General features: G+C 53.2%; 1 protein-coding gene across 1 annotated transcript; it reads left to right on the forward strand.

Moving 5' to 3' along the window:
• Positions 1 to 263: 263 nt before the first annotated feature.
• TRAF2 (TNF receptor associated factor 2) lies at positions 264 to 23,853 on the forward strand. Its single transcript, XM_075772820.1, is given in 12 exon segments — positions 264 to 324; positions 326 to 536; positions 1,376 to 1,462; positions 3,275 to 3,495; positions 4,102 to 4,180; positions 4,544 to 4,642; positions 15,025 to 15,096; positions 16,808 to 16,882; positions 17,585 to 17,944; positions 18,884 to 19,061; positions 22,291 to 22,439; positions 23,205 to 23,853. Coding segments are annotated over 12 exon segments (1,782 nt in total). The 5' UTR covers positions 264 to 292; the 3' UTR covers positions 23,424 to 23,853.
• The last annotated feature ends 820 nt before the right edge of the window (positions 23,854 to 24,673 follow it).

Here is a 24,673-nt window from a genome sequence, read left to right on the forward strand (position 1 = left end):
TCCGTTTGGCAGGAAACCGGCGTAGGGCCGTGGTGAGAGGAAAGCTCGGCCTCGGAAGGGCGGCAGCGTCCCCGCTCTTTTGGCTCAACTCAATAAAATCTCTCAACTCTGCGTCTGAATCACCCAAAAGTTCAGCAGTGACGGCAGGAAAACCCGAACCGCTCGCGCTCGTCATTTCTGAAGCGAGGGGCGCGGGAGGGGCCCGGGGGTTACAGATCCCCGGCGGGGTTTGGCAGGGCCCGCTCAGCGCAAGCTGCGGGGGGAGCGGCCGGGCTCCGCGTGTTGCTCAGAAATGGGGCGCCCCGAGAGCGCGGGGGGTTCCCCTCCGGCGCCCGTCCCTGGCTTCCGTCAGCGTGACGCGCTGGGCGCTGGCTGCCCCGGGGGACTTGGGGAGAGCGGTTCTGGGCCGTGGAAGTGGAACGTTAATGAGGTGGGTTACTCTCTATTGCAAAATTTGCTCCTCGAGCCCGGTGTTGCGACAGCAGGTTTGTTCGGAGTGGCCCCAGGTGGTTCCCGTCCCCCGGCTGGCGCTTCAGGTAAGGCGCTGCTGAAGGTTTGCAGCCTCTTCGGGGCCAGCGCGTCCTGCCCCGGCACTGCTGCCAGGGTCAGCGTTACTTCAGGAAACGGAGAAGGGGGTTTTCTTCCCTGGATTTCATCAGCCAGCCAACAACTTGAGCAACACAGAGGGTTTCGTAGTTGCTTTCCCAGACGGCGCTGTGGGGAACAGGGACGTTGCGGTGGAGTGGAGCGGTGCCAGCGCGGACGTGCAGTGATGCCCATCCTAGGGCAGCTGAGTTGCGCCATGCGGCCCCGAGCGCAGGGGTGCACCTTGTCCAGCGCCCCAACCCCCACGGGAGCCCCTGCGATCGCTGGCGCGGCCCTGCTGGGAGCACCTCGCCTCAGCGGGCGCCTGAGCGGCACGTGGCCCCGCACGCAGGGCTCGGGGCCTCCCGGGCCAGGCCCGTGATGCAGCGTGGGGTCACGGTGAGCTGCCCTTGCCGTCCTGCAGCGGTGCTGTCTGCGCAGCCGGGGTTACCGGGAGAGACGCCTCAGCCGCTCCGTCGGGGTAGCACCAAACCGGTCGTGCCTGGTTCTGACCGGGGAGGACTTCCCCGGCACCAGGTGATTCCCCGCGTGGTGAGAACGAGACCAGCCCTGGCGCGGCAGTAAACCCCCCAAGCCCCCGCACTGCCTCGTCACCAGCGCAGGGAGGGCTCCAGCCGCGGGCTGGGGACCCCGGGTGAGAAAACCTGCGTTGTGACCTTTTGTCGAGCAAGTTCCCCTGCAAAAAGCACCTCGTGCTGACCTCACTGCTGCATGGCAAGCGGCTGCGTTTCCCCCCAAGTCATTTTGGGTTTTTCCTTTGATTAAACAGACACCCGCCTGCTGCCGCCCGTCCTTCCCGGTGTCCGCTTTCTCTCCGAGCGGGCGACGCGGGATGGCCATGGCACTCTGCGCGCAGGTAAGGGGCCCGAAATGGCCAAAGGCGTCTTAAATAAATCCTCTGGGGGCCGGGGGCTCCTCGCACGGCCCGGCCCGACCCCGCTCTGGCGGGTGAAGGGGGTTGCAGTGGGAGGGTGGCTGTCCCGCAGCGTGGGACCGCGGGGCGGGGCCCAGGGTGCCCCAGGCCTAGGGCCGGGGATGAGGGGTCGGGGGGTCCGGGCCCGTTCCCAGCGGGGTGGCCTGAGGCAGGGCCGGGGGGCAGCGGGGGGTGCTGCTGGGGGAGAAGGGACAGAGGGCGGGGTGACCCGGGTGGCGCGGGGGGGTGCGGGGTGCCGAGGGGAGGTGACACGGGCGAGCTGAGGGAGAGGGGACAGTGGGGGTGACTGGGGGCACAGCTGGGGGGTGACGAGATGGGGGTGACGGGGGGGGCGGAGTGTGGCCGTGACGCCGGAAGCCCCCGGCCCCGCCCCGGCCCCGCCCCGGCCCCGCCCGTCGCGCGGCAGCACCCTTGCTAGGCGTGGCCTGGTGCGAGCGGGCCCGGCGGGGCGGGGCGTGCTACACGTGTCCGGTGGGCGGGGCCTGGGGAGCTTCCGGTGCGGGGCACGGACGGCGGCGGCCGGTGAGTGCGGTGCTGCCCCCCCCCCTCCCCCCCCCGCGGTACCCGGACGGCGGCGGGGGGCGAGTGGCGGCCGGGCCGGGCAAGGCAGAGCAGGGCAGGGCAGGAGGCGGCGGGGGGGCGGGCCCTGCCCCGTGCGGCGGCGCCCCGGGCCTCGCTCCGCCTTGAGCCCGGCCCGGCCCCTCCTTGCGGCGGGCGCACCGAGGGGGCAGCAGCGTCCCGCCGGCGGGGGATGCGGGCGAGCGGGGCGGCGGGCTCGGCTCCCCACGGAGCGCGGGCAGCCCCGGGCTCTGCCCCAGGTCACGCAGCCCGGGGGTCGTTCCTCCCGGTGGGGGCGGTGGCCGGCCGGTGGGGCGGGCTCTCCGCTCGGGGGGGGCTTCCAGAGCCCTGGGGCAGCCGGCCCAGCTCCGCGGCCTGTCCCGAGGGGGCGGCCGGGGCGGGGGCTGCCCGGGCATCCCGGGCGGTGCGCGGACCGGCGTGTAACAACCGGGAGGAACAGACCGTCTCAACGCGACTGAGACAGAAACTTGGCGTTAAAGACCCGGTTAAACATGGCCGGTGTAGAAGCACCTCGGCCGCGCTGCTCTGAGGGGAGTACCTGGGGTACCCACGCCCCGGGGGGTGCAGTCGCGGGGCGCGAAGCTGGGACACGCGTGTTACACCGTCCTGAGCGCTCACAACAAACGCATTTCGTTCTCTTCCTCCCTTCCGATTTGCTTGTGCCGCTCACGATCGTTTCCCAGCCCCCTGGGGAGCCCCGGCCGGTAAATCGGGGTGCGTGTCTGCTGGGGGACCCCGGGCCCCGCCGAGCTTCGGCCCTCGGGGACACGGCAGGTGCCTGCAGGTTTCTGGTGGGCTGAGGTGACTTACTTAGATCCCTGATCAGCTTTAGAATGGTTTGTTGACCTTGTTTTGGGTCAGAAGCCTTGATTTCTCTGAACAGGCTGCGTTTGGATAAACTTGGATGGGGATTTTAGCGAGGTCTGTCCACCCCGTCTCTTTATTCCGGATTTATTCTAAAATTAACTGTGAAGTTTCTTTCCACATTTTTAACTAGGTGGAGTTAAACCACCAGACTTGTGGTTTACATCAGTGTGTTTACCTGCATTGTTGGGTTTTGGGTGCCGGTGTAAACTGCTGTGAGTAATGCAGTTTATGTAAAAAATTACCACCATCCAGTTATAATCAAACAGGGAAAATATTTTTATTTTTCAGGCTCTGGAGATACAGCCAGAATTTTTTGTTCACATGGCAGCAGCAAACTCCACTCCGCCTGGCTCTTTGGATCTCAACCAGCCTGGATTTGCAAAGGAGATCCTGGGAACTAAACTGGAGGTCAAATACCTCTGCTCCGATTGCAAGAATATATTGAGGAGGCCGTTTCAAGCCCAGTGCGGACATCGCTACTGTTCCTATTGTCTGAAGAAAATTATAAGGTAACTTTCTTTGTCTGAAGACAAAATGCTTGAAAAGGTATTTTCGAGCGAAAAAGGAGAGAAAAGTCTCATTTTCAGGACCTTCTCAGTGAGGAAGCTGGGTTTAATTGTTGAGGTTCAGCATCAAGCCTTCCTTAAGGGAATGTATAATCTCTGACTTGCTTTTATTGTTCCAGGCGTTGCTTCAAAGTTCCCTTTTCCAGGATCTCCCGGATTGTTTTTGCCCTTCAGGTGGCAATTCAGGTGGATTGCCCGTCTCCTTCAGTCTTCATCACAGCTACTGAAGGAACTTGCTCCAAAAAGTCATCGTACAATTGTTGTGCCAAAATGTGAGAAATTTAAGCACGTGCTGGCTTCCGGAAAAGTTTCCTCATGTTCTGTCTCACTCTTGCCTTTAAGTGAGGGAAGTTGAATGGAGCGGTTAATCAGGAGAAGAAAAAAAAATTAGAAACGGACCTCGAAAATACACATGAGCAAAGGCTCAATGTGGTGTATTAAAAATAAGAAAATGCTTTCATTTTATAAAGTTACCAGAAATCACTTTATCGTTAAATCATAAATCAGTCTCTTTTTGTTGTGTTTGATGATTATTTTTCTGTCTGCTAGTGCTGGACCTCAGAAGTGTGCCAGCTGTATTCAGGAAGGAATATATGAAGAAGGAATTTCTATTTTGGAGACAAGCTCAGTAAGTAAAAATGTATTTTAAATAATAAAGCAGCTCACTGATGTCATTAACACCACTTGCAGTTTTTGTTTAAAACACAAGTTCTGAGAATCCCTTATTCCTAGGAAACATTTTCTTCAGTAGTGAGAGTTATGATTAATGTGGTGGGCTCCCCAGCTTCTAAAATCCAGGTGACAATAATATAGTGGTGGCCTACTTAAACGCTGTAGTAACGATCTGTTTGCCATTAGCACACCTTTAGGATGTGATGTGGCAACTGGCCTGGGAGGAGCCTTAATAAAGTCTGAATGAAGAATTAAGAGACTGGACTAAAACTGCAAGCCCTCAGTAATTTTTGTGGTTTGCTTGCTTTTTCCATTTTAGGCTTTCCCAGACAACGCAGCTCGTCGGGAGGTGGAAAGTCTGCCTGCTGTCTGTATTAACGCTGGCTGCACTTGGAAGGGGACTATTAAAGAGTACGAGGTAAAGATCGGAGCATGGCTTTCGACATCTGCGTCCTTTTTCTTTCCTGTGTTTGGGGAAGGCTCAGGTGGTTTTGCTTGTCTGCTGACACTGGCAGTGTTGGTGGGAGCTTCCACCTCCCTGGACTTTGCTGTAAGCTGGGGAGATTTCTTGGCTGAGCTAGGTTCGTGTGCCGGGCTGAGGGCACAGGCTGGACTGAAACGATTTCAGATTTGCTGTGATTGCAGGCACCAAGCCCATCCCAGCCGTGGTGGGAACCACCCGCTCTGTCTCCAGCTCCTTTCTACTATAAAAGACAAGCGAACTGTCAAGAAACTGTGCTCTGCCAGGAAATTGTTGTGAAGTTCTCTGTGTTATGTGATCCTAAAACCTACTTCAGACCCATCAGCTTGGGGAAAGCGGCTTGGCCACCATCCTGTTTCCAGCCATTTGCCCCCATGGCTACCAGGGCAGTGGGACCGGGTCACTGGCTGGCCACCCGTCGCTCTGAGCTGTTCTGGGCCACCAGCCTGCTGGACAGGATGGTTTTTCCAGCCCTGCTCTTCGTGAGGAGCTCTTTAATCCAGACCTTCTTCTGTGGCCCTGGGCATTTGGTCTTTAGCTAACGTGCCTCAGGAGAAGGGTGTTCTTGCTGAGGATGGTGGTGGGCCATGTGCGTCCCTGTGCTTTCCGACAAGTCAACTCTGCTGTGGCAGTTTGCATTGTTAAAATGCGTTGGCAGTTGGTAGTGAATATATATTCACCTGTGAAGCTTTGGTGCTCCTGAAGGACGGTTTTGTCATCCCTCTTGGAATGGAAGAACCACCACATGGGGGGGCCTGTGATAGGAGGAATAAATTGTATTTCCCTCTAACGCTCGCCCTAGGTAAAGATTGTAGCCCATGGTTCATGGCGCTTTGGTTGTGACTGAGATGTGTGTCAGGAAAAGGTTTAACCTGGGTCTGTCTAGGCTAATACTCGGATTCTCTTCGCAGTGCCACTGCGAGGTGGCAGGAAGAAACAACAGTTGTGGATCGTGCTCGAGTTTTCTGCCCAGCTTGCTGAGCCTGTTAACAGAGAGATGCTTCTGTGCCTCTGCGTCCTTCTCCTGCTGTCTCAAACCTTCTGCTTTATTTTGCTAAAAGTTCAGCCCAAAAGATGAGGGGATGTGGGGTGCTAAACGGTTTTCCTGCTGTGAAACCCTCATTTGTAGGTCTGTAAGTGGCTCGCGGTATGGACATTATGACTGAACACGTCAAGTTAAGAGCTTAACACTGATGCAGCACCGCGAGTTTGGGAGTTGCATTTCGGGGTACAGTGTGGTTCCAGGCTCAAGCTGTGCTGTTGGTGCCTGCAGATTGTTTGACCCACGCTGTAATTTCTGCTGGTGACCAGAAGTCTGATGCCCACTGCAGTGCTCAAAATGGTGATTGTGGTAAGCGAGCTCATCTCCATTGGACTAAACCAATTTCTATTTGTCGGCAGTGTGCTGTGACTGATGAGCTCTTCTGAACTTTTTCTCCTTGTTTAAAAAAAAAATCTCAAAGAGTCCCTGCAGGGCTGAGCAAAAGGTCAGACCTGCCAAAGGTCCTCCCTGTGTGGTCTTACAAGTGTTTGAACACTTGAGTTCAGCCAGAACTTGCACTAACAGTTCAAAAGGGCAACGAGTTCTCCTGGGATAAGTCGTCGTCTTGCAGGGCTGTGTGTGTGCATGATGCTCCAGGATCTTACGCACAACTGCGTGAGAGTGTCTGAACTGATAAGGCCGTGCCTCTTTTTTACTCTCCACCTAATCTTCAAAAGGTCCTGTGAGGTGCTTTGCTAAAACAGAGTGTGTTTTGTAGAGGTGCAGCTCCGGAGTGCTCGGGCTGCAGGTCTGCAGCTTTGGTCTTGACTGTCCCGGGTTTAGTTAGTCTTGGGGCAGGCTGGTGTGATGAAAGGGGAGTGAGGACTAAGAGCAGTGCTGGGTGGTTCGTCTCAGGACTGAGCTTGTCTCTCCTGCCCACCTCGGGTGCAGTCAGTCTAATGGGGGGAAGGTTATTCTGTGCCCTCTCGGGAAAAGCTGATCCTTTCCTGGGAACTGCTGGGAGGAAGCAAGGTCTGGCTTGTGTTATCTCTCCTCCCAGCTGCCTGCCAAAGAGCGGTGGCATTTAATCAGGCCTGGCTGTCCCTATAGGGTCGGAGCTTAGGAGAAGGTACGTGTGGCTGAGGAGGGCTGATGAAAGGAGGCGTCAAACGACCGCGTTAGCTCAGAGTCTTTCCTGGTACCGTGGACTAATGTTAAACCCTGCCTGACAAACGTTAATCCCTGCCGCCTTCGTTCAGTGCCGCAAAGCAGAGTTTGCCTTGTGCAGTACAGTTGCATCTGTAGCCAGCAATGTGTGTAACGTCCTGCGGCAGCTCAGCGCTCCCACTATGGAAAGTCCCTCGCTGCGCTATTTCCGACAGGACATGGAAAGTCCCTAAGAGCGAATTCATTGTTTGCGAATTTAAAAATCGCGTGTTCGTACTGAGGGAGATTTACTCGGCTGCTATCCACTTACAAATCAAGAGATACTGTCGCTTCTGGTTTGCTACTCTAATCAGGGCATGAACAAGGAAAAAAATGTTCTGCAGCTGAAAAGCTTCTAGCTCTTCAGCTTCAAAAAAATTAATAAAACCGATTTCAGTTTTGCTTTCTGTTCAGGCAGGCTAAAGTTCAGGTCTCAAAGGGACATACAAAACTGAGAGTGCAGTCTGCTTGGACGTGACTTGTGCTTCTGCTTAAAGCTGTGTGGAGCTTATAAAATATCTTAAGTGCTTAGCACATGTCTGGGTTTATAAACGCATTTTTTTAGACTTTGTAAATATTGTAAATATTTAGTGGCATTTGGATAAAGCAGTTTGTGGTGAGGCTGGAGGGTTTTTCCTTTTAATCAGTAACCTGTTTTCATGTATGCGTTTCCTGATGAGTCTGCCTGAATGTACATACAGAAAAGCAGGCTGTGGGCAGGAGCCTTTAGATTCAGGTGGAAAGCCTGAGGAGGGTTGCAGAAACGAAAAGTAGTCCATTAGAGTAAAAGGAAAGACCAAGAAAACACGTCCTGTGCTATCCAGGTAGAGGGAGTTTGCGGTTTCTCAGCATTGGAGTGTTTCTTTTCTTGCCTGGCAGTACCTCCAACTGCCTCTGTCTCTCTTCTGTTTTATCAACATATCTTCGGTTCTCCTATACCTTTGATTTATGCTTCTCATACCACCAGCTCCCTTTCTTTGGCCCCCCCCCAGGACTGGGATGGGAGGAGGGGGCTGCAGAGGGGTGTTCACGGGTCAGCCCTGGCATTTCCATTTGTTACCCCAGACAGAGGTTTTAACTATTTCGCTGTTCATCTCAGGAGATACAGAATTATTTGAGATGTAAGGAAATAGAATTGTCTAAATTTTGGAAGGAGAACTAAGTTTTAAGCTTAATCCTGACAGCAATATTTAAACTAAGCTTTGGTCGGGGGCGGGGGGGGGGCCTAAGGAAACAGATGAGCTCAGCTGGTGAGGATGGGTGACTGTCCTCTGTGGTGATAACCTAGCCTAATCCAGACCGCGGGGGATGTGTTTTCCTTGTAGTTCATTTACACTTTGGTTTTGAAGAGCTCACTTTCGTTGAAGCCTGGAAGGTGCAAAAACTCAGGACTTCAGGTGATGCTACTCCAAAGGCTGTAGTGTCACAGAGTAGGTCAGCATCCCCTTCTGGGCTACGTGGCTGCCTGGGACCAGGAGGACAAGGTGACTGGGCAGTCCCTTCTTGCCCAATGTTCCTGTTTGATGCTGGAGAAGCCCCACTATCCCTCGCGCAGAGAAAACTGTCCTCCTTCAAAAGTGCTGCTGGGCTCTGAGCCGGGGGGTCCTCCTGCTTCATGATGCTTCACCATTTCATTATCCCACTTTCTGTCTGTGTCCCAGGAATGCCCCGATAGTTTTTGGTGGCAATTTTCGGCTTAGGCTGAAAACTTCAGCTTCAGCTTTTTGCACGTTGGTTAGAACAGAGCTGCTGGTCTTTGAAGGTACTTCACCTGGCTCCTGTTGCCTCCAAAGTGTACTTTGGAGTGTTTCATAGCGGTGTCGTCTGCGTGAGATACAGCATTTTGAGTGCTCTGGCAAGCACACTTGATGATGCTGTAGCAGGGTGACCAGCCTTAAAATCAGGTACAGCATTTATTGTCTCTTTCTGAAGGATTTGGCTCCAAGTTATGGTGTGGTGTTGAAGAGCAGTTTGCAGCCAGCTCCTGCCTGATCAGCAGTTTGTCCCAGGACCAGAGCGCTTTCTTGTGGGAGGATCCCCGACTTTGCAGGTGACCAAAAGGACCTCCTGCTTTGGAAAAAGGGATTGGACACATCTTTACTTTCCAGAGTGAAGAGAGGTCCCCAAACAAAACCCGGCCTCCCTTACAGTCCCTGAAGTCGGGTTTATGTAGCTGCTGCCCAGACACGAGGCAGTTTCCCGTCCAAGCCTGTGGTGGGAGGTAAGCCCTGGGGAGTGTGTGTGGGAGGGGGTTGGAAAGCCCCGGCTGTAGAGGGTCTGCTCTTAGCTTCTCAAAACAGCTCAGCCTTCCTGTGATGGCCCACCTAATTAACAGTCTTGGCATCTGCCCCTTGGAAAATGAAAAGCTGTAAGTCACGAGCTTTGAAGCTGAGGTGAGTGCTGTGTGTCCCTTGTGAGCCGTGATGGAACTTCAGCATGAATGCAGCTTTGGGGGTGGTGGGGCAGTGCTTCGCACCCAGGGAGATGTTCCTTGGGCTCCAGGTATCCAGCAGGAGCCAAAGCCATGGTCACACACCCTCGGGTAACAGGTAAAGAGGCACTTCCAACTCTCTGACAACCTAGAGAGATGGGGTTTGAAAGCAAGCCACTCACCACAGGCTCGACTTCTCCAGTGTGCGAAGGATACCTGTCCCTGTTGTGTTTTTTTCCTCATCTCCCCTTTTCTGGGTGCCAGTGGTGTTCAGCCCTTCTGTTCACAGCCTGCACCTCCACGCTGCCTGCGAGGCAAAGGAGTCGACCTTGCCCCTGCCCACACCTGCAGAGCCTGGCCAGTATCCACGCTGCCCTTTCTCACGTGAAGGTCAGGCAGCCCGCCGCGAGGCTTCAGCCTGAGGCCGTCCCTTTTGATCTGAGTAAGGCGAAGCTCTGTGTGCTGGTGGAAGTGCTGCTGGAAGGGAAGGGGATGTCTCCAGGGGTGTTGTCCTGGGATGCGGTGGGCATGGGCAGTGCGTTCAGTGTGCTTGGAGCACAGCCGCCAGCACTGCAGCATCTCCTGCAGCCAACGACAGCGGCCGGCTGTCAGAAATAACTACTGGAGGTGAATTCAGATCAATGATACCAACACGGCGGCGCCTGGCACCATTAGTGTGATGGTATGATTGGCGTTCACTCCCTAGTGACAGGTTGTTCTCAAGCAGTGACCTCATTAGATTTGAAGAGCTCATCTTGGGCATTTTTGACACAACCGTGACTGTAACTGTTAATTGTAGCCTAGAAGACTTGTGGAGTTATCTCTGATCAGATGTTCCCGATTGCTTTGAACCCTCCCTTACATGTCAGCCGGCTGTTTACGGACACTCGGTGTAGTCCAACGCTATAATTTTTAATTTCCTTGGCAAGCAGATTTAGTCCTTTTGTTTTGCAGCGCAGCTAGCATTGAGGCGAAGGCCAGTGGTGTACGGGCTTCAGCTGACTTCCCGGCCAGGTCAGGTTCAGACTCGGGCTTATCTAAAATGTTCTGGGGGTCCAGCCCTGCTCCGTTTCAGACTAGAGTCTGCCTAGGAGAGTTGTTCCTCTGGGGTGATGGAGAGATTTGGAAACAGCATCCTGGAGTATCCCACAGGTCGTGTAGTTCAAAGCAAACGGAAAGGCAGAGTGTTTTAAGAAATGTTAGAAAAACTGCTGCTGCTTTCAAATGTTTTCTTGTACCTTCAGCCTTCTTCAAAACCTGCTCATGCTTCCACATTCTTAACGCTGCCTCGATGTCCCTCTACCAATAAACTCCAAATCAAATGTCTGTCTAATTGGCCCTAAAAGCCAATGAACAAAACCATAGAAACCTGAAAGCAAAAGTTGTTCTGCTGGCTCTGAAAGGAGACGTGAGTGAGGCTCCTGGGAACCCCGACGTCTCTTCTGCCAGCTTTTGTCCTCAGCTCAGCTGACACCGTGGCGTTGGACAGCCAGGGTAAAGGCGGTGCAGGCTTCCCGTGCCATCGCTGCCATACGCGTGCCCACTAAAGCCACAAGCAGTTACTGATGGGAACTTAATCTTTGTTTTTGACATTTTCTTTGAGGTTTAATTATTTGTGATGCCAAGTGGACTTGCTTGGATCTCTGTCACCAGCGTGTCCCAGCAAAGGGAGCAGTTTGTGTCTGGCACCAGCTGATGTGACAGTCTCAGGAGGCTCCTGTTCCCACCTGGCACTGTGAATTACAGCCTGGGTTCTTGTTTTCCAGCCCTGTGTTACTGGGCTCCGTGCAATAGCGCAAAGACCATGTGTGGGGTCGCCTAGCCCACCTGGGTGGGGAAAGCTCTGAGCAGGCCTGGCTTAAAACCAGCGTTAGGGCTCCCCCCCAACAAGGAGGAGACACAGCATAGAAGGGCATGTTGACTTCAGAGGAGCAGGACATCTCAAAGTCCCTGTGTTTTGTGGCACATTCCCCTCTTGGAGGCTCCGGAGCCCCCACGGACCTGGCAGAGGTGTGTGAAGCAACTCGTGCTTCTTGGCGCAAGGGATTCAGGTTCCCTCGAAACCTAGACAGGCATCTCTTTTACACTGGAGACCCGTTTTCAGTGTTTTCTCTACAATTCTGTGGGCCTACCCTTTTTGTTGTAGCCAGGCTAAGATGCCAAAGTCACCGTGTGCTGGACACAGCAATGTCGGGGCTGGAGACTGCCAAAGCCCCGACAGCACCCTGGTGTGCCCTGCACCACTTTGCTGGCTTTCCTCTGCCATCCTGTTAATTTTCCTTCCTCTTCCCTGCTCCGTCCCTGCTGCCAAGCCGTTCGCTTTGTCTGTGCTCGTGGTTGCTGCGCTCAAGGGGACCGATGGCTTTCAAAGATCGACCTGCAGGAGACAGTTTGCAGAAGAGCTGCGGCGTGCAGCTCGCACCGAGGCTGTTCAGCATCCCGTCCCTCTGCCAGCCCTGCCCTTTGCGATGACCTCCCTCCCTGCCGGGCCCGGGCAGAGGCGTCTCACAGCAGCTGATTCAGAGGTTGCTCTGCTCAGCCGCCTGCCTTGCCTCTTAGCTGGAGGGGGAGCGTCGTGTCACGTTGGTGGATTTCCCAACGCGGTTGCAAGACCTCTATAAAAACGGACTTGTGGTGATGCGGCGGGTTATGAGCGTGGCAGCTGGGGAGCAGGTGTAATTCCCACTCTGCCACCATCATACAGGGATAACAATTTGCAGCAGTAGTCTCTTCCATAGTTCAAGTTGAGTTTAGCAAAGCCTTGAGAGGTGAAACAGCAATCGGATTAAACTGCAGTTTTCCCCTTTGTCTTACTTGTGCAGGCGCAGCAGAGCAGCTCATCCTGGCATTCCTTAGGAGACCATCACTGTGTCCTCCAGGGATCAGCTGCTGTTGCTAAAATCCGCTTTTTCCCTGCATGTGCCTGTGCTTTTCTACACAGCTGCATTGAAATGCGCTGCCCTCGCTGCCGCAGAGCTGCCGTGAAGGCAGCTGCCCGTTCTGCTGGCTCGTGCTAGGGGTGACCCCAGGAGTGTCCCGAGAGAAACCACGACTGCAAATGCTGCAAATTGGTTTTCTACTTTCCTGATATTGAAGAGGTTTTACATAGAGCGTTACAGCGTGGCACAGGCAGCTCCGTTCGCGGGCAGGCGTACGAGCAAGGGGAGGAGGGTTCAACCCCTCCGCTGCAGCTGGCACTGGTAGCATGGGCAGGGGCTGGAGGACGGAGTGGCCGCAGCGGTAACCCACAAGTGCCTGCGTCCTGAGCGAGTGCTCGTAGGCTGCCTGGTCCTGCCGAAGGCGGCAGTGGTGTCTGGTGAGCTCCCAGAGAATGGCCAGGTCTGCTCGCTGCGTGCGATGTACAGGCTGCTGCTGGGTTGTCTCGCTGTTTGTGTTTAGGGAGCAAAATCGATGTGCAGATCAATCGGTGGCTTTGGTTTTGATTGAGTGGGAAGAGGGAGGTGATGCTGTGCAGGCTGTTAACGCTGCCCAGTCTGGTTTTCCTACCCCTGCTGCTGTTGGATGCTGCAGGCCAGTTTACAGCTGGTGGGTGAGAACTCAAGGCTGAGGTAACCAGAGAGCAGCCCTGAAGGTCTGAGCCAGGCCGTTGTCTTCCAGGTCCGCTTTAATTCTTCTCTCTGCCCCCCAGCTGACTCGATTTCCACAGCAGGTTCACTTTGGGAGGGTGATTCTGCTCTCACCTAGCCCCGTCATGGCTTTCCAAAGCTGCCCGAAATGTTCACGGCTAGTGCCGGAACGTTGGAGATGCTGGTCCCTGCTGCAGGAGCTCACAGATGTGGGGTTGGGAAAGGTGTAAACAGGAGGGTTGGCCCCGTTCCTGGGGGAGTGGAGTGCAGCAGATCAGGCTCGAATGCCAACCCCTGCTCTTCAGCTCCTGGGTGGGGTGGATTTCTTCTGTCAGTGATACCATCTGTCTCTGTTTAGACACCCACCCGCGTAGAGGGGGAAGGAACAGGGGATTCCAGAAGAGCCCGAAACTGTTTATACAAAAATGTTTTAGAGGTTTGGATCTGTGCTGGTTGGAGCTAATGCTTCTGGGTGTCTTAAACAATTTACATATGGACCAGTTGCACTTTCAGCTGAGCTGTGTGAGGCTGGTTTCCCTTCTTGTGCTGCAAGCTGGGCACGCTTCGCAGGGCTGCCTGCGTGTCAGGAGTCATACTGTGGTGCAGCGTGGAGTTGGGATGAAAGATAAATGCTGGGAGGTGGGGAGTGCAGAGGGGGTGGTGCTTTCACGCCTAGCACATTCGCACAGGAGGACATAAGTTTTAAATACTCCATTTTTAAATAGTTGTCTCTGCAGTGAAGTTTCCTTCCTTCAGCCAGACTGTCTGTTCTTATGCCAGCGCTTTGTGGGTCATGGAGAAGATGCTATCTGGTGTTTCTAGAACATGAGAGCAGTAGGTGGGTAGAAGAAAGGGTTCGGCCCCTCTGAGCAAGTGGGATGAAGGTAGGGACTCTGCCTCCTCCACCTCCTCCGCACGCAGCGGCGTCCATGCAGGCAGCGGCATCCGTGCAGGCAGCGCTGCCCAGCCGAACTGCAGAGGCTGGCCGGTCAGTTTTCCAGGGACAGTGCAGTGAGGCTCTGAGTCTGATTACTCATTTAAAGTATAAAAAGGAGAGAGTAACGAAGAAGCCAAAGCTGAGCCACTAATGGGTTTCACTTTCCAGTTTCTGATGTGGTGACAGTATTTAAGTTCGTGCATGTTTCCCCCCGCTGCAGTTAGTAACTTGTGTTAATAAAGAATAAATGTGACCCGAGTTTTCAAAGCTTTTGGTTTCAGATGACTACTTTATAAATGCTTCTGGTTGGTTTTTTTTCCCCCTGTTACTACAATGTCAGGATCTTACAATGCGCTTATCTTTTAATCTGAATTTTGACCTGCATACTCATGACATTTACAATGCCTTCTTTCAACTGGTTGGTGTGTAAAGAGAAGGTTTAAGCAGTATGGAAATGACCCAGAAAGCAGAGGCATATTCTAGCATTCCCAATTTAGCCTCTATCGCTGGCCCGACTATCCGCTCAGGGCAGAGTATCGCGTTGCCCTGATTGTTTGCTCAGCTTTTCTGGCTGCCACGCAAACTGCGTGTGCTCTTGCTGCAGAGCTGGGTGCTTGTGTGCAGGGACTATTAAATGAAATGGTTTTAAAGTATTTTTCTCTCTGGTTGAAAAATGGTTTTCTGATTCGAAAGTGAAGATACAATCAGACGGCTCAGCCCAACGTGTGATGAGAAGGCTATGGGTTCATACTTCAGCTGACTGATAACCATTACAGCAGAAAAATTATTCATATTATCTTGCTGAGATAGTGACTGACAACACTCAACCTGCCCGAACGTGTGTTTTCTTGACAGCCATAAATGGAGCTTCCTGTCAATTATCTTGTCCATCAAAGCAATAATTTGATTATTATTATTTTTAAAAAATTATTATAGCAGCTTTTAAATTGAGGCTGAGGCTACATAGGCACCCAAAATTCTGGTAGCCTGGAGATCGCACAAATGAGTCAGCACACAGAATTATCAGCATGACCAAGGTTTGAGTACAAGTTGGTAGAATACAGCGCTCTTCTGTCATAAAGCATAAAACTACCCCTGTTGATATGTAGTCATCACAAAACCTCGTTGGAGCTTTTATTTAGAAGACCAAATATTCTCCTGTTGATTCTTTTACAGGCTCATGACGAAGTCTGCCCTGAATTTCCACTGACTTGCGAGGGCTGCGGGAAGAAGATTCCGAGGGAGAAGGTGAACCGTGTGCTGCCGTGGCGTTTGGGGTCCTGATGGGCTGGCACCGGCGCTCTTGGAGCGAGGAGGAAAACCGGGGCTGTTAGAAAGTGGAGTGGGGAAAACAATTCAGTGGCAGCCGTTAGGACAGATGTGACCTTTCTGTAAGGCTCAGAACGCTGGTGGGGTGCGAGTGCACGTGACTCATCCACACTCGCAGTCTTGTGTTAGTGCTGCCGACGCCACCGCTCCGCGAGCGGTGTGTTTGGGTGTAGAGCCTCCACGGGAAAAGCATGCTCGTGGGTTTGAAGGGTCCGTGTGTACTATGTAAAGCAGCTCTGTCAACCACTGCTGCGATTATGGAAAGGGAGCCCATCTGCAGTTAAATGAATTTATTTCTAATTAATCATCTAATGGAATCCATGTCCATAGGGCCTGCATGCTGCTGGCTCCTGGAGCGAGGCTCAGAAGTCTGAAAATCAAAATTTTGGGAAACATCTTCAAAAAAGCATGTTCATCTGAAACCGTCCTGCCTGCTACGGGCAAATATTTTCAGTAGCGCTGTTGCCAAAGGCCCTTGTAGCAGGATGGGAGGGGGGAGAAGCAACAAAAAGATGATCAAAGAGTTCTGCTCGGTGGGCAGTGGAAGGAAGGACTTTGTGCTGGGGCCTTGGGATGCAGATGTGCTTGTCTGCAGGCTGGAGCCGCAGCCTGGCAGAGACTAGGCTTGTAGGATTCCCCTAGGTGATCTCTCCTTTGTTTAAATATTAACTCCCTCTTTTATCTCACTCCAAACTTTTGTTGATTAGCTGCAGCCATTGTAACTGAGTAATGTGACTCATGAAGCAAGCCAGATGGATCTAGAAGCTTTTAAAAAAAGTGGTTTAAAACCAGTTTTAATCGACATCTGTTGTAGCAGATGTAGGTGTTAAATGTGGAATATGGTGTTTGTTCAGGACAGACCACTGATATCTGATGATGAGACGGATATCAAAAACAAGATGATAATGTGCCATGGCTTGTTAGCATTAATCATGCACTGTGTGGGAACCCAACGAGTCATCTTGGCGACTGGGGCATTAGTGGCACTTCTCTGTAGAAATATCCAGCTTTGGCCTCGGTTCTTCGTGGTGGCGGAGGTGCAGTGTCCTTGGCACCCCAGTGAGGAGGTGCTGGACCCAGCAGAGCATCTTCCCTTGCACAGGTGGACCTGCAGGAACCGCTGTAAATACTCAGGTGTGGCCACCAGGAAGCTTTCTATTCTCAGATTTTTATTTTTTTTAATAATGCTTAGCTGGACGTAAAAATACCAAGCTGTGGCACATCACAACCAGGGTTACATGAAGTGCAGAGAATTAAATGGCTGTTTCATAGGGTTGTTCCTTATGCCTCCCCTTCCTCTGTCCTCCGTGAGGCTTGTTGCTCAGCATCCATAACATGTACCTGTGCTGGTGGCTTTTCTTTTTTTGCATATGCAGGTGAGAAGTGAGACCTCCTAGTTGTCAAAAGAGAAATAAAACTTCCTTCCAGATGTCAGAGCTACGTTTATGTTACAGTGCATGTCCTGCCTAGTGGTAGGCAGCGTCCAGGTTTAACCATGCACTTTGGCAGGTAGTGATTAGCGATGGCCTGGGCATTCTTGAGATCATCTGCAGTTTCCTAGACGTCAGTGGGATGGGAAGGGAGCTGCTGGGGACACGTAAGATCTAACATTGCCTCCCTTCCTTTCTAGTTTCGGGACCACGTGAAGACCTGTGGCAGATCTAAAGTGCCTTGCAGATTTGAGGTTGTCGGATGTGCTGAGGTGGTAAGGTCTTGTCTGTTGATGTTTATCTTGGGACTTGTTTTCAGTCCCAGTGTTAGACTTAACTTGCAAACTGCTGTTGCCCAAACTGTTACAGATGTTTGCGTTCAGATATTTAAACAAAGTGGTGGTTCAAACCCTTTGCAAATGGAGCTTAACATCACCTGCTGCCCAGAGTTTTGGGTATCCAGAGAATGAATTTAATGTGGCAGGAAACCTCCTGCTCGAGAAACCCCCCAAGTGCTTTGAGACTCTAGTCGTTATGCTGCTTTCGGCTGTATGGTGTCTTGCTCTCCTGCTAGAGCCAGGCCGTATTTCTCCATGTGACTTAGTTTTACCAGCTCCTACTGGTGATGTTCATAGAAATCCCTCCTCGGGGGCATTACATGAGGCTTTGGCCTTCGGTGCTGTTAAGTACATCTGACAGAACCCTTTTGGGAAGTAACGGAGGAAGATGGAGTGGAACAGTGTGTGCAGCTGGGGAAACGTTAAGCATCTGTCACTGTATGCGATTACAGCATTTCTAAAACAAAACAAAAAAACCCACCCCCACCCCAAAACAGGTTTTTTAACTATCTATCTTTGTTTTTTTCCCCTTTATAATTTAAAGCTGATGTTGTGGCCTCAAGAGGAGGAATTTGTTCTGTAGATGGTGACAGTGTAGATTGAGCTTGCTGAACGGGTGATGTATTTCTCTTCATGTAGGTGGAAAATGAAAAGCTACCAGAACACGAAAGCAAGTGTTTGGCGGAGCATCTCTACATGCTGCTGAGTTTTGTGCTCAGCCTCAAGGCTGGGCCTGGGGACCTCAAGCCCCTTCCTGCCCTTTCCTCGTCACAAAACAGCTCCCCGCTACTGGCTGCAAACTCTCTGTGCTCAGAGTCAGAGCTCTCCAGGTCCCTGGAGCTCCTGGGAAGATGTGAGGCTCTTGAGAGGAAAACGGTGACCTTTGAGAACATTGTCTGCGTGCTCAATCGGGAGGTGGAAAGAGTGTCTCTAACGGCCGAAGCCTACAGTCGGCAACATCAACTAGACCAGGAGAAAATCGAAACGCTGAGTAACAAGGTGTGTAACCACTGGCTTGGGCTTTCCAACACCCTGAGCAGAGACTGTTTTCAGTTTCCTTTCCAAATGTTACTAGCTACCAAAGCTTCACCACCTAGCCCTGAAACTCCACAAATCTGAAGGCAGAACTAAACTATCATTTGTGCCTGTGCCCAACCCTCAAAAGTTTACTGGAAAAGACGGAAATTAAACTGACATGCATAAAGCGTTCAGATCTCTGTTAGCAATCAAGTTATGCAGACACCAAGATTTTGTTCCTAGGTGAAGTTTTCTAACGAGACACGGAGCGCCCAATGTGTCCCTGGATCTCTCTGAATCCGAGAATCCTTGACCACCTTCCAGACCTTTCAAAGGAGAGTAATCCTTGATGCTGCGTCACAGTGTCGTGCCAAGCACGGTCTGGAGGTGTGAAGAAGCCGCCTGCACCAGTATGCTCCAGCACAGTCCCTGCTGGGCGCTGCCTGTCTTGGCAGCTGGGAGTTGTGCAGTTTGCAGCGTACCTCGGCGAGGGAGCTGCCAAATTGGCGTGATGTTAGCTAGCAGTGATTAACCCTCTGGAGACCTTGTTGGCTGGGTGTAGGTTCTTCACTTTCTCAATCTAGTTTTGTCACAATGCTGAGTTGTTTGAAGGGGTTTTTTTGCCCCATCCTCACTTCTTACGCTGCTCGTTGGGAGGATTTTTCTGTTCATTGTGGGAAAGTTTCCAGCTCGAGCACTGAGTCGTATCGATGTATCTTCTCCAGAATGAGAGGGTTCGAAAGGAAGCTTCAGTGAACTGGCTTACAATGCTAAATTTCTCCTTCCCTTGACCCCTGTCAATTCTGGAGAACGTCTCTCGCTTAAAGAGTTGTCCTGATGATGCTGGTGTCTGCCGGCTTTCTTGGGGCTCACAGCGGTACGTGTTTGTAACCAGGCTGCACCGTGTGTCCCACTGAGCAGGTCCGGCAGCTGGAAAGGAGCATTGGGCTCAAAGATCTGGCCATGGCTGAGATGGAGGAAAAGATCCGCAACATGGAAGCTTCCACCTACGATGGTGTTTTCATCTGGAAGATAACAGAATTTGCCAGGAAGCGTCAGGAGGCGATAACAGGCCGCTCTCCTGCGATCTTCTCTCCAGGTTATTGCCCACAAATTTGCAAAATTGCAAAAGCCTTTTGTGTCTCAGCTGGGTGTGGGGTTTGCAGCGGCATCCTTAGCGGGGAGGTGCTGGCCATGCAGATGTACTTCTGTTCTGTCCCCCTTCCCCAGGGAGCCTGAACCACTTGTTTTTAGCATCGGGTTAAATGAAACTGCTGCTGAGATGTTTGTTTGATTGTAGGACACCTTTTTAATTTCTCGTAATGGGAAATGCAGCCCTCTTAGCTCCGGAATAGCACTGCATAACCCGTCAGTTAGAATTAAAATACTCAGAGACCATAAAACCAGCAATAAAATGGTTAAGGAAGGGAGGAAGTATATATTAAAACTCCAGAAATATATTTTGGTGCCTAAAGCATGATGGTGCAAGAGGTGGTGTCTAAATAAAGCCCAAACCATATCTAGGGAAGTGCTCGAATATCTGTTAGAGGAAGGGGCTCTCCTTACAGAACTGCCCCAGCCCAGCACTGTTCTTCCTGTTCTTAAAAAAAAAGAAAATCTTGGGCAGTGAGCGGGAGGTTACGATCTGGCTTGTTCGCTTATGAAAGCACTTCCCAGGCTCGCAGCTGTGAGATGAAACCATCTCTTCACACAGTTTTGTTGCTCGGTGGGGAGCTCACCTTGCAACAAAACAGTTGAGGAGAGGAGTTTGTGTTTGCCCGAGCAGGAATCGCTTAGATCTAAGCGCGCTGGAGAGCTTTTTCAGAATGCCCAGAGCTGCATGCAAGCCTGGAGCACGTACCTTACGCCTGCTTCCTGGAGCTGCGAAAAACCAGGCTGTGGCCAGGCCACAAGATAAAAGCAATTGAATTTTTAAAACTATTTTAAAATGTTTTCTGGATGAAGGCTGTTCAGAGTCCTTTTTCTCTTGAAAAACTGAAAGCAAAAAGGATTCCCCTTCTTGAGGGGAACTAAACTGCCACTGAAAGTGTGCACATGCAATTAGCATTTCCTTTTAAAAGTCAGCAGCAGCTGTGGAAAACCCCTGCTTTCCGACCCTTCGGGAAGGGCAGCGCTTCCTTCCTTTTCCCAGGGTGAACAAATCTGCTTCAGATCTATTCTGTTTGACTTAGAGGACCTTAATTCTTGCACCCTGTACGTCTCCTGTACAGTGCTCGAGAGCTGCTTGACCTGAACGTCCCCAGGGGCTGTGGTTTGGAGAGAGATGCTGGACGGAGCTGACTCTCGTCCTCTGGCCATGGGCACCCCGGCTCGCCGTGCCCCGGCTCGGCGGCTCCTCCAGCCCCTCCAGGAGCTGGGGGTCCTCACAGGGGTGGGATTTGTTTTTCTAGGTTGGAGAAATAAGTCAGCTGGGGGAGGGATATAAGTATCAGAGTCAGCCCACGGGAGCGAAAGGGGTGAAACCTCTCTGAATGCAAGAAGCTTTGTCTGCCCAGGCATCTGTTGGGCCGTGCTCCCAATGCACAGTTCCTCCCGGAACTGCAGCTCGTGGTTGCTCATCCCTCCTCCTCCTCCGTGCTGCGTGCTGGCCGGTCTTCGTCCCGCGCCTGGCCGTGGTGGCAGGGCAGCAAAGGCAGGGCTCAGGGCTTTTGTAAGCTTTCATCAAAGGACAAACTCCTTCGTGGGCCGCCAGACTGTGTTCTGTGTTGCTGGCTGGTCTCTGCAATCCGCTGATGAAAATCTTGTGTGTGGCTGGAGGGACTGGAAGGTGAGGGTTGCCTCTGCCTGGTGCTGGGACTGCTCCTGGAAAGGCAGGAGTTTTGTTTTTACCTTGTAAGTGCAAAGTACAAAGTCTTGTTTCCTACAGTAGTCGATTGTGTCATTTAGATGAGAGCTCCTCATTCCTGGTGCTGCTTTAGCTGAGAAAATTAGTCTGAGAAACAAATGTTTCTTGTGGAGATGGGTTTTTTTATCTTAGAAAGTGAAGCAAATAGGTTAGTGCTGTTCAGCCTGGGAAGGAGACAGCTGGGGGGAGAGAGGTCTGGGTTGCGAATGGGATGAAAAAGGGAAATGAGTATAATTGTTTTGCATTTAAACGTAAAGTCAGAGAAATACCAAATGAAATCAGTGTTAAAGAGAAGGAAGTAGTTCCCGCTTGCTTACATTGTGAGGACACGATTGCCACAGAATTATTTGCAAAGGGCAAAATCGTGAGTTCAAAAAGGCAAATCCGCACGAGAAAGGTTTGTCAGAGGCGCGAATGGGGACAGTCCAAAGCGAAGCTCCCGCTGGAAGGCCACCCGCCGCTGCCCGGTGGCTCGCTGGGCTCTTGCTTCGCTTCTGAGGCGCTTTGCCTTTGCTCGGGCCAGTGGGATGCAGGATGCCCAGTTCACCGCTTTGGGCCAGCGGTGCGGTGCACAAGGTGCTGAGCGCTCTGGCTGCCCGGTTCCTTTTCCTGGGTACTGCCACTGCTCTGGGGCCATCCGTCCTCCAGTTCCCTGCCTGGTTTTACATTCACGGGGTTACGGGAGTGCAGAGAAGCCCCGGGTGGGCAGTTGAGGACGTGCTGCTTGGACTATCAGAGGGTGGCACCTGCCCTGAAGGCCTTTGGGTGCAGCAGGCGGAGAGGAAGGATTAGGGGAGGCGAGTTGGGGAGTGCTGGGAGGGGAGCGGGTGACAGAGCTCTGATCTCTTGCTCCCTGCCCCATGGAAGTGCACAGTATCTCTGCTAGTGGTCGTCATAAAAAACGCACCGAGTCCCGCAGTAAAATACCGTCTCTGACCCCCTGCCCATGCCCTGAAGCTGCTGAGCCTCGGCAGGCCTGAGGCAGGCAGCTCTGTGCCGCTGTGAGAGGGAGCTTTGCCGCAGGTCATCTTCCGAGAGGGCACTCCCAGAAGTGCTGGAGGAGGAGAGAGCCTGAGATCCCAGAGCCCATCCCCAGCAGTGCCCAGCTCATGCAGGGCGGCCAGGATCCTGACGGGAGGCCAGAGCTTGCTTGCTTGAGCCTCGGCCCCGTCAGAGGCGGCCGGCTTCCAAAGAGGGTGCAGCGAGTGCTGAGGGTGCTCTGCCCCCAGCCAGGGGTTTTTGGTTTTGCTCCTGCTCATCAGCATTACTGCTGTGAACCACAGCTCCTTTAGCAATCATGCAGCAGGAAGCACCCAGCTCCATGGTGCAGGGTATTTTAAGACCCAGACCTGGCTTCTTCCAGGATCCAAATTTTAGAGTCCTCAGAGTTCACAGGAACCTGCTGGTGCCAGGCTTTGCTGGTTTTGAGGCTCACTCTGTCTGTTTTGCAACTCTTCGATAGCTTTCTACACGAGCAAGTACGGCTACAAGATGTGTCTGCGCATCTACCTGAACGGGGACGGCACCGGGCGTGGGACCCACCTGTCCCTGTTCTTTGTGGTGATGAAAGGACCCAACGACGCGCTTCTGCGGTGGCCCTTCAACCAGAAGGTGGGTTTGGGACAAAGCCGCTACACCCAGCAATGTGCCTCTCTAGTTTTGCACCCACTTGAGCTTCTAGACAGCGTTGTCTGGCCTACTTAGCGAGCAGAAGGAGGAAGAACTTTGATATGTCGGCCGCCCTGGGGATTCCCCGCTCATGCTGAAAGCAGCGAGTGTGCTACAGGGCAGGGGCATAACATGGCAGAGGCTGCGTCGGGAGAGCAGCAGCATGTTTGGAGAGCGAACAGAGGCTCTGCGTGAATTCAGGGCGAGGGAAGGTTGTCGTAGTCTCGGTGCTCGGGGTGCAGCTGATGCTCACGTGGTGTCAGAAGCTCAGATTGCAGTTCTTAGATGTTGCAGGTTTGCAGAACACTTCAAGGCTGAGCAGGTGAAGGAATGATGCAGAGACAGGGGCCGCCGCCTTTGCAGGGGGACAGCAACTCTGCGACTTAATGAACCTGCATGGGGTATTGGTGTTGGGAGCGAACACCAGGCTGGCCAGTTGCAGGTTTTCAGTCGGTCTGGCAGCCCCGTGCTGCCACAGAAGTTTCCAGTGACAGGGCAGGATGTGGGAAGGTTTCTGCAGAATGTCACTGAGATGACACTCTCCGCTGACCCTACTTACAGGCGTTTCTCAGGTTTGTAGGCGCATGATGCAGCTACAGTTGCGACAACACTTGCACGTTTCACAGACTTGAGTGAGCAGGTCACCAGGCTGGGTTTCTGTGTGCTTTTTATTCAGCCGCTCCCGTATATTTTCACGTTTCCCCACAGGTAACCCTGATGCTCCTGGATCAGAACAACCGGGAGCACATCATCGATGCCTTCCGACCTGATGTGACATCCTCCTCCTTCCAGCGACCCATCACAGAGATGAACATTGCCAGCGGCTGCCCGCTGTTCTGCCCTGTCTCCGTGATGGAAGCCAAGAACTCCTACGTGCGTGATGACGCCATCTTTATTAAAGCCATCGTCGATCTCACGGGCCTCTAACCCTCCTCACCTCCGGGAGCAGTGAACACAGAGCCGGCCCCGAGTGGGGCATCCCCCTCTTGTGCTGCACCTCAGGCAGGTCTCGGAGCAAGGAGGGGGAGAAAAGCAGAAGGGGAAGAGCCCTTCCCAAAAAGAGACCTTCGCTCTGAGCAGAAACGAGGTGTCTGATGGGAACCCTCTTCCCTGGTGTCAGAGAGACCTTCCCTGAGAAGAGGTTTGGGTGGACGTTCACAGTCTGCGGGGTACAGGAAGATCTGCAGGGACTTGGGTGTCTGAACTGCCGCTGTCTGGGTCCCAGTGGAAACCAGTGCAGCTCTTGCTCTACCAGTTTAGTGCACATCAGTGCTCTGTAGTAAAACAAGGGTTTGGCCCGCCCGAGCACCACCTTGCGTGGATGTTTGGCTCGGCCGTTTAGGATTTTCTCCAGAGATCTCTGAGTTCCTAGAAGTTTTGTGGCTGCCAGGGTGCCATTGCTCTGTGCTGCTGATTGGTCTGTGCCTCAGTGGATGGGAAGGATGTGTGGCAGACGGCGCAAGCCGGGCGAGAGAGCTGTGAACTGTTTTGCCGATGTTCTGATGCCGTCGGTGTCTTCAGAGAGGGATGCTGAGCTGAGCTGCGCAGTGGTGCCCTGCATCTGGCCCTAGCTGTGTGTTTGATGGGTGGTTTGTGCTCAGCAGTGTGCTGGGAACGTGGGACGTGCCTGCTGCCTGGGAGGGAGCAGGGGCAGCGCCGGGGCTTCCCGCAGTGAGCGAAGTGAATCTCCCCTGGAGACTGCCCGTCCTGTCCCGAGGGAGGAGGGTGACGGCTCAGCGCAGGGCTTCAGCCTCCTGAACCCTGGGAGCCCCGGGCGGGCCATTCTCTGCCTGCCTGCAGTGGTGGGCAGCATGGTGGCGGTGCTGGAATCTCTCTTTGCTCAGACACGGATACTCCTGACCTGGCGTTCGGCCCCGTTGCGGGGCAGCAGCAGCAGCACCGCACCAGCCTTCCCCAGGCGCTCTCCAGCTGCCGAGCACATACGGCTGCAGCTCTGTTGACGTCTGCGCCTGCACTGCTGCTGTCCATCTGCTCTCACCCCCACGCTGCCGCACTGGCGGACGCGACGTGTCTCTTGTCCGCCTGTGTGTGGGGCGGCTGATGGCCAGCCCCTGCCCCCGCCCGGGGCCTGCCTTGCGGCAGCCTTCCCCTGCACCTCCCTCGGCCCTGGGAGTGCTGTGCCTGCCGGTTCCCAGTCATCGCACGCTGGAGCGCTC

Source organism: Balearica regulorum, chromosome 20, assembly GCF_011004875.1.
Source record: "Balearica regulorum gibbericeps isolate bBalReg1 chromosome 20, bBalReg1.pri, whole genome shotgun sequence".
NCBI classification, from domain to species: domain Eukaryota; kingdom Metazoa; phylum Chordata; class Aves; order Gruiformes; family Gruidae; genus Balearica; species Balearica regulorum.